Source organism: Haplochromis burtoni, unplaced genomic scaffold, assembly GCF_018398535.1.
Source record: "Haplochromis burtoni strain Fernald_Lab_line unplaced genomic scaffold, NCSU_Asbu1 Contig_110, whole genome shotgun sequence".
In the NCBI taxonomy this organism is placed as follows: Eukaryota; Metazoa; Chordata; class Actinopteri; order Cichliformes; family Cichlidae; genus Haplochromis; species Haplochromis burtoni.
Window position 1 is genome coordinate 1,378,912 of NW_024582471.1, and position 9,156 is coordinate 1,388,067.

Genomic DNA, 9,156 nt, shown 5'->3' on the forward strand with positions numbered 1-9,156 from the left:
GCTAGGGAAACCATTATGTCAATGAAGGTCCTCACTAAGATAGCTGAACGGTTAATGGTGTAGTGTGTGTGTCTGTTGTTTACCTCGTTTATGGTTCCACTCATGGGCCTCCCCCAGGACAGTGGGGTCAAAATTATATTCTCCATTGTGAGTGAAATAATCGTCGGTGCTTAGTACAACTCCACCAGGGTTGTTCTGTAGCAAGGCTCTGCAAAGACACAATGAAGTGTAAATGCAACACAGCTGCTGATTACTGTAGCAGAAATCATCGACTCCTCCGGAACAGGGGTTGCTGAAGTGTTGCTTAGATTGTGTCTCTGCTGTTTCAGCATAATGCCGGCTTTGTTGTAAACTAGTGGTGAATCATTCCTCCGTTGACCAGTAATCTTTTTTTATATTTAGATAATGTGAACATTTTATCATGTTGGTTGTCACTCTGGAACAGAGTCTCTTCCCTGTCTTTAAAACATCCAACACAAGGTTGCAACATACTATGCAACTAATGGAAACAGGCTAAAGTTGTGAAAGATTTCCAATATTTCCTACAGTGCTTGAGCAACAGTTCTCCAGACTTTCTGAAGGTCTTTCAAATCAGTTGCTTTTTCACTCATCATTATACCGAACCATTTTTTAGTAGCAAAAATATTCCTCTAAAAACTCTGACCTATGAATCATCCGAGCATGAAAATGGGTGTTGTGTTTATTAATAACAGATGCTTTAGCAAAGAAGCTATTTTAAATTGTATCATTAGGCTCTGTGCTACCAGCAGCCTGATCCTAGCCTTTAACAAGCCTGGAGAACTAATTCTGAACTAACAAAACTACAAGAAAGCTTGCCTAAGAGACCAGGCTGTCTTGGAGAAGAAAAGTGGTCATAAAAAAATGCTACATTTCAAGTTCCCGAGAACAGAACAAACTCTGTTTTTGGCTTAAAAACTGCATTTCACTTTGCATGTTTGAATAAATTGCTGCACCCATTTCCATTTTCAAAGCAAAATGGACAAATGAGTGGTGGCTCAAGACTTTTGTACAGTGCTATGTTTAAATTATATGTCAGTAATTTAACAAAAAATACTTTATCTTTTCTGGTATTTTTTTTAAGATATTTAAATTTCACTGTTAAAAGTATTATTTGTAGCACTTTGTAGTAAACTATAAAGAGAAAAAGGAAGATAAACAAGGCAGCAGAATCTAGGTTTTGCATATATATGTATGAAACAAGGAAAAATTACTATGCAACATCTTGTTTTTGTGTGTTGTAAAAATAGAAACCCCACAATTAGTTGCTAAAAGCTCAAATCTTACCAGCCAAGTAATCTAAACTGAGCACCTTATTGGCTGATTTAAAAAAATTGGTTTTCAGAAAAACCTCCTGTTGAACAGCTGTTACTATTACTTTTTAGGCCATCAAAACATTCCTACCTTGCCAAGGTGGATTTGCCAGACCCCGGAGCACCCCGCAGGAGCACAAGCACCTTCCCTTCCAAACGAAGCCTGCTGTTGCGGGCAGGAAGCTGTGGGGGAGCAGGCTGGGCCCAAGACTTTGGAATAGTAGCAGAAGGTTTGAGAGGTGCTTGAGAGAGAGGGCCATGAATCAGATAGGGGGCAGACCAATATGAATGTGTGTGAGCCACGGGGGTAATAAAGGCTGGCATCTGGTTTCCATGCATACGAGGAGAAAACACTGGTGCCTCCAGGTTCCAGTGTTTTGGAACCTGGTCGAGCTGCTCCGGATTCAGCGTGTTCATCTTGGATCTCGCTCCTGTGTCGGATTGCATGGCCCCAGCGCTCTCTGAAAGAGTGTGTGTCAGGTCTTCCTTTTTATACACCTGGAAAGCAGAGGGACGCCCTGAAGCTGCCAGGTCCAAGGCAGGTTTTGGGGTGTTTCCAGATGTTTCTGTTGTCAGGTGTCTGAAATCCAATACAGGTTGCTGCCCTTCTGTGTTTTTTTGTTCCCATGTGCTGAGCTGGTCGAGTGGAGAAGAAGCTCCAGATTTATGCTCTATGAAATGTTCTTCAGGGCCAAGCCGCTCAGCAGAGGGCTCTCGAGATCCATGGTCCAAGCTGGACTGAAGCAACTCAGGAAGAGCTTGCTGAGGAAGTGGTGGTGGACAGAAAGAAGAAGAAAGCGATGCACCAGAAGATAAATATTTGCTGCTCTGGTGCTCCTCACCAACATCATGTTGCGCAGCTAGTGTCTCTAGCTCTTGATCAATCAGCAGGTCAAGCTCTTCTGTCAGCAGGTTTGAGCAGGGAGGAGAGGAAGGCTTCTGTGAGGGTTTTGAGGGTTCAGAAAAGTGCTGTGGGGCAAGCAAGGCTGCAGCAGTGCGCTCAAAGCCAGAAACAGAGGGTGGGGCAGGGACTGTGTCTTCAGCAGCCACAGAAAGTTCCAAGAGGGAGTCCATTGCATGTTCAACTATGACACAAAAAGACAGATAAGAGAAGCAGAACATTTTCCTGGACAATTGATATGTGTTAAAACAGCACTCAATATCTGAGTGCCATTTTAACATATTAAACGACTTATACAGAGCAAAAGTAAAACCACTGATTTATTTACTCACTGTAGAGTAAAATCTATGGATCAACCACACCATAGAAAACGGATGATTTGTTACTTGGTAGCTATGAATCCATAAGTTTGCCCTTCAGTGACTTTACATGCTCAGAAGGTCAGAAGAGCATAAGCAGACCAGGCTGTCACAGGTTTATAAGGAGACTCGTCAGAAACAAATCTGGATTTTTTTCTGATTTTAGACCTTAGACAGGTGAAGCTGTTACACAGAGTCACAGATGTTGGGTAAATCATTTGCTGGACAGCTTGCATCTTTAAGTTGGATCCTTGCCCATCCCTTGCACCTCTGCTCCTGGACTATTTAAGGTGCGACTTTATCCAAATTACAAAATACAAATTACAAAATGACTGATGGTAGTCTTTGTGCCTTTGTATTGTTATATGTCGGTCTTGATCTGCACTACAAAGCATAGTAAAACGCCTCAGTACTATCAGAAATGCATGACTAAGAAGCTCCACAGCTAACTGGTTAGTCAAGTTACAACAAATACCTTTCCCAAAAGTGACACAGCACGTCTGTCACGTTACCTTTGAAGTCACACTCGGAGAGCACGATGTAAATAACTTCGGGGTCCAGGTGTGAGAACATCTCCTGCATGCTTCTGACGATCTCATCTTTGACGGTATTGGGTGGAAAGTTGCTGGACATACCACCGCCGTATCCCTGCTGTAGTGGGTAGCCCGTGTTCTGACCGAGGTTTCCCCGCTCATTTGCACCGCCGTCGGGGAGCCTGCCCGGACTCTGGCCATTTTTCTTTCTTCGAGGCATTCCGTTGGTCGCCAGCTGCTCTCATTGGCAGCTAACAGAGCTAGCCAAGTAGCCTATGACCTACAGGAGGACGGTTCAAAGCTGAAAACATGTTGTAGCTCCAAAGTGCAAAAACTCTGTAATGCTATCTAATAGCAGTACGAACGACAACACAATTGCACCGGAAGCAACACACCGGAAGTCAAGAGGGTAACTTCAAAATAATAGTCTGTTTCTCAGTACTCCTACTTGTTATTGAGAAACGCCCACAGATTTCCATGGCCTTTCAGAAAAATGTCACACCCTGCTGTGGAAGCTTGTTTCCGCCATTGAAAAAAAAATATATATCCATAGCTCAGAGTTTCGGGTAATCATACGAAAATTCGAGTTAATTGTAAATTAGATATAATTATATAATTTATATTTTTTAACTTAAACATCTGAGAAAATGCCTTGCAATTTCAAATTATCAAGTCAAACTTTGAGAACTATTTTTTGGGATTTATTATAATAGTATATAACCATTAAACACTCTCTTCACTTCTAGATAATGAAAAATATCCTCATAATTTTTTTTAATCAGTATTAATTCCATATTAATTAACACTGAGAACACAAATGCACTCTGTGCATTAAAAGTAGCTGTAGGAAAATCCAGTCGAAAAGTGTATCGACTGGATTTGCACATTTCCCACACTCACTGACAAGTCAGCCTTCATAATCCCCATCCAACTCTTCTCTTGATCTCTGTTTTATTCTTAGCAAGCTTGCAATAAATGGATTCATTTTTTATTGTTAGATTTTACTTTATTTCCTTTTACATTGTGGGTAGTTGTACTTGCAGGTGCAAATGCAACGTATTCACATTTATATAGCACTGTTCCATTTTTTAAAATACAAATCCGATTTTATCTATATGGTCCTGTAATATCTTATTCTATACACTAACCAGACTGGGATGTCAGGCTGTGTGCGGGAGCCCACTGGACGACTTGGAGCAAGGTCAGTCCAGGTATACTGCAATGGGTCAAACATGCAAACTCCACACAGATATGTCCCAGCCACAATTTGAACCAGAAACTTTATTTATCTGCGGTGTTAACCACTGAATCACCATGCCACCCTATTTCAGATCATGTGTCTGAAATGAATAATCATATATGTACCATATAGTATTACTCATATGCAGTGTTACTATTGTGTTTTTAGGAGATTCATTTATGATCCTTCAAACACACAGATAGGTCAAGGTCCATCTTGAATATCTGGAACTGGGTCACATTTGACCCAGCACAACCTCCCTGTACAAAAAAGTATAGTACCTGCACAACTGTCTAAAATACTTTAGGTCACTTTAGGAAAAGTTAACAAATTTCAGGCTTAAAAAAGCAAATTTATGGTGGTTTGAGCATATGTCTCAGCATTTGTAAGGGTTAACCCTGTTGCACATAACATTTATATACAATTATATTTCCAGTGTTTTTGTCCATGAATACTGTGTGTATGTTATTAAATGCCAGTTTAGATAAAATAGTATACAGATTGCATTTAATGAGTTCAAAATGTTCTTTGATATAAGTGCACTTTAAGGATAAACCCACAGTGGGTTGAGGAACAGAAAGTGTGCCAGCTATCGGTTACAGACTCCCGCCATGTATGTGTTGCAGCAGTACCCGTCTGAGACCGAAGGGGGCGTTCTGCACCCAGCCTTCACACAAACAGCACTGACTGAACGGACAGAGAGCTTTGTGCCGAAAACTAAGCCCAACCTGTGTCAGACTAATGAATTAAAACGGCCTGTTTAAGAGGTAAATACTACCGAGGAAGCGCTTGGCAAACAACCCGGGGTTTGAGTCGCAGTCGTATATTTGAAAGTAGAGTCATTTTGCATTTGTTAGGGTGTTCAAAATCATCCGTGGAGCAAGTTGGTGTTGAGAGAGGAGGGCTCAGGGCGACGGTAGCAGCAGCCCTTCTTTCGCCTGTGAACTAGCGGCAACACGGAGCGATGCTCGGAAGTTGAGAAAAGACAGTAACAAGTAAATTAGCTTCATTTTTAAACTTCACAAAGTAGTTGCATTAGTTGTAAAGCACAGGAACTGGCCACGAGCATGGCTATTTTAGGCAAAGAGGAGAGGATACTTAACTTCCTCTGTGATTGTAGCTGGAGATGTGATGGGTACCTGAATAGTTTGCGGCCTAGGCTAACCAGTTAGCTAACGTGTACTAGCCGCTCGATGCTAACTGCTAACATGACTTCCTTCCCGCAAAATGCTAACCGCTAGCTAGTAATGTTTGCATTGCATCTAGCGAGCTAATGTAATAACCTGTATGACAGTAGATATAGACCGGCGCCTCTCGTGTTGTTATTTAAAGTGATTTTCAAACTGTTTAGCTGTACGAATAGCTGTGATATTACCGAAACAGCAGCTGAGATCGTTTCTGCATCCAGGCGATGATTTATGAGAAATCTACGGAAAATGTAGAGCTGATGTTTATTAGCTTGCACGCTTAGCATGCAAGCTAATAGTATGCACGATGCTTGTTTACTGCTTGCTTTCTGTCTAAAAAGTTAACCGGATTAGAATATCGTTAAATATACAGGTACGGTTTTATCAGTTTCAGCAAACAAAATTAATGATTGGCAAATAGGGAAGATGCTTAAAACGAGGTTTTGGTAAGTGCGGTAGCATGGTTGTGTTGAACTTTTGTTTTCTGACCCATAGAGGCCAGTAAAAGACCGTGTGGACCATATATCAACAAGCATGGAGTTCCCGCAACAGCAGAAACCGGCGGGGGAAGGAATCATCTATCCTCCTGGAGTTAAAGAGATTACGGACAAAATCAGTAACGATGAGATGGTCAAACGATTGAAGGTATGTTTAGTGGGCTTTCTTGCTCTAATAAAACACAATTTTCTGCTGCCCCTAACGTAATTTAAGAGTGTCCAGCCTTTGGCGCAATGCCAAAAAACCCTTCTAACTTTGTAAACTGCTCTATATTAAGTCATTATTGGCCCTTGTTGTCTTGGCTCTTATTTTGCTTGTAAACAATACTCCTTGTCATGTTGTTCCTACCAGAGTGTTTTTAAATTTGAGTGTGACACCATACAAAACAGGCGGGGGTATTGTTCATAGGCCTCAACATTTTCTAGGCTTTCATCCTATCTCCCCAGGCTGGAAAAATGGAATGGTCCCAAAATCTGAATGCAAGAAAAGCAAACATTACACACTGAAGCTATTTTTACTGCTGGTGAACAAAACAGAACAGTGAGTCATGTTTAAGTGAAATTTAAGAAGAGAACTGCAGTAATAAAACTGATTATAAACAAGAGTATTTTGACCTTTGTGGATGTAAATAAAACTTGAGGAGTTACCACATCTTTAAAATATGTGACAGCTCTGAACTAAACTAAACTAAATAAACAATAGTGTTAGGCCATACTAGAAGTACCTTTTATCTATTTTATTAATTTGGGGAAACTGTGTAAGCCCATTTTTCATACATTTGTGGGACTAAAATATATACACTCAATGGGCAGTTTATTAGTCATCCATTTAATTGCTTGTTAATGCAAATATTTGATCAATCCCACGGCAAAAACTCATTGTTTTGTAAGCATGTAGACACGGTCAAGACAATCGTCAGAACATGACTTAAGTGAAGAAAGATGATTTAAGTGACTTTGAACATGTTCGGTGCCAGATGGACTGGTATGACTATTTTATAAACTGGTGATCTGCTGTGATTTTTTTTTTTTTCACACAACCACATTTTACAGAGAATTGCAATAAAAATATCCAATAAATAGCAGTCCTCTGGGTGAAAATGCCTTGTTGATGCCAAAGGTCAGAGAAAAATGGTAGGACTGCTTTGACCTTATAGGAAGGCAATGGTAACTAAAAATAACCATTGATTATAACAAAGGTATATAGAAGAGAATCTCTGAACCATTGAGACATTGAACTTTGAAACAGATGGGCTACATAAGACCACATTGCCTGCCTCTCCTGTCAGCTAAGAACAGGTCATCTGACTGTTGGGGTTTGTCTGTATTATTGTACAGTATTTACTATACAATATTATGCACCTTAAGGCGATTGTTGTTGTGATTAGGTGTTATATAAATAAAACTGAAATGAAACTGGGGCAGCGTGGAGTTTGCATGTTCTCCCCATGTGTTTGCGTGGGTTCTCTCCGGGTACTCGGCCTCCTCACACAGTCCAAAGACATGTAAGAAGTGGGGTTAGGTTAAATGGTGATTCTAAATTGCCCATAGGTGTAAATGTGAGTTTGAATGTGGTTGTCTGTCTCTATGTGTTAGCCCTGCGGCAGACTGGCGACCCTGCCTTTCACTATATGACAGCTGGGATAGGCTCCAGCTCCCCCACGATTCTGATAAGGCTAAGCGGAAGAAAATGAATGTAATGGAATGAATTGTAATTGAAACTGAGTTCCACAAAAATAATGCAACATAATATTACCCAACATAAAATTTGAGAAATTTTCTTAGCACACTGTGGGCCTCTTAGTATCAACTAAGACTGTTTAAACTCAACAACCTTCTTGATTATTGTTGCTGTTCAGCTCCATCCATTTATGAGCACAGTATATCAATCGTCTAATGGTTGCTTCCAGCAGGACAACACACCATGTCGAATTATCTCACCGTGGTTTGTTGAACATGACAATGAGCTCACTGTAGTCAAATGGCCTCCAGTCACCAGATTTCAGTCAGCTGTGTCATCAACTGCACATTCACCTGAGGATTTTAAAATAGAACAAAGAAAACTGACAGGTCATTATTAAATTCATTATATTCCTGGCCAATTTGTACCCAGCAGCTATGCAGGGACATTATATTATATATCAGTTGTGATTGTGGCCGCCTGGAAATTTCCAGATTATCTTTTTTTAGCCCTGTTTGTGGTCTAACCCTCACCTGAGGGAAATGGGAGTTCCTTAAGTGCTCACTCCTCTGTTGTGTTTATCTGTTATTTGCTAACTGTGTCTGGAATTCAATCTGAGTGGACATTTGGATTTTAGAACTTATTTATTGGTAGCTGCTGCAAGAAGTAACTGCATCCAAGGCTGACTTGTGAATTAAAACAGTAAAGTTTTGGACTGGAGAGCTAAGCAATAACCTAGAGCTCACTAGAGAGTACTGTAAAGCTAGTGGTGGCTGAAGATTGTGGCAAGTTCTCTATAGGTGTATCACTATCAGTAAATAACACTTAACACTGCCGTATGGTTATTTATTATAAAAAATACACATTAGAGGTGTTTTAATTATGTGCATTTAACATTTATATCCACAATTTAAACAGTCAGCAGTTTTAAAGTCAGCATTTCTACTTTTTTTATTCAGGGGTCCTGTGATTCCTTTTAATCATATTAGAGTGTTTACCACGTTAAAAATTGTTTCCGGACAGCAGAGAACTGATTAGAGTGACCATAAAGAACACAACCCCTGGCCTTGTCAAGTAGGGCAAATGTACTGAATGGCAGGGTGCAGACTGTATAAGACAGATGTGTGCAACCGTTTAACTTGTGCTGGATCGGAAAGTTTGACATTAGATCTGCAGTAGGGGTTGCATTGTACTGTGCTGCCAGCAGAGAAGTTAGTGTATTTTGTTTTAGAAGGGTTTTGATGTCATTTCCTGTCTTTAAATTTTCTAGACTTTGAGTTGTGTGGTAAAATTATATAGTCGTTGTTAGGGCTGGGCCATATACCGTTCACGGTAATACCAGTATAATGTTAGGCAACGATAGGAAAATGAAATATCGCGATAGAATGGGAGTAAAACGCGCATGCGCAGTGCCTTTGTTTTCATAC

General features: G+C 40.4%; 2 protein-coding genes across 6 annotated transcripts in view; one reads left to right on the top strand and one right to left on the bottom strand.

The window, feature by feature from the left end:
• The window catches only part of n4bp2 (NEDD4 binding protein 2), a 12,263-nt gene extending 8,723 nt beyond the window's left edge, over positions 1 to 3,540 (bottom strand). The window contains exons 1-3 of one of the 2 annotated variants that reach the window (XM_005928298.3): positions 3,104 to 3,540; positions 1,423 to 2,416; positions 84 to 208 (exon numbers count right to left, since the gene is read on the bottom strand). In XM_005928298.3, coding sequence (XP_005928360.1) covers positions 84 to 208; positions 1,423 to 2,416; positions 3,104 to 3,344 — 1,360 coding nt within the window. In that variant the 5' untranslated portion in view covers positions 3,345 to 3,540. The remainder of the gene's footprint in view (positions 1 to 83; positions 209 to 1,422; positions 2,417 to 3,103) is intronic. The other variant, XM_005928297.3, reaches the window with a different exon arrangement.
• A 1,457-nt stretch (positions 3,541 to 4,997) lies between these two features.
• Positions 4,998 to 9,156, top strand: part of pds5a (PDS5 cohesin associated factor A) — a 35,209-nt gene continuing 31,050 nt past the window's right edge. For 2 of the 4 annotated variants that reach the window (XM_014335493.2, XM_005928295.3), the window contains exons 1-2: positions 4,998 to 5,131; positions 6,047 to 6,196. In XM_014335493.2, the coding sequence (XP_014190979.1) occupies positions 6,086 to 6,196 (111 nt within the window). In that variant the 5' untranslated portion in view covers positions 4,998 to 5,131; positions 6,047 to 6,085. The other 2 variants (XM_005928293.3, XM_005928294.3) reach the window with 2 other exon arrangements.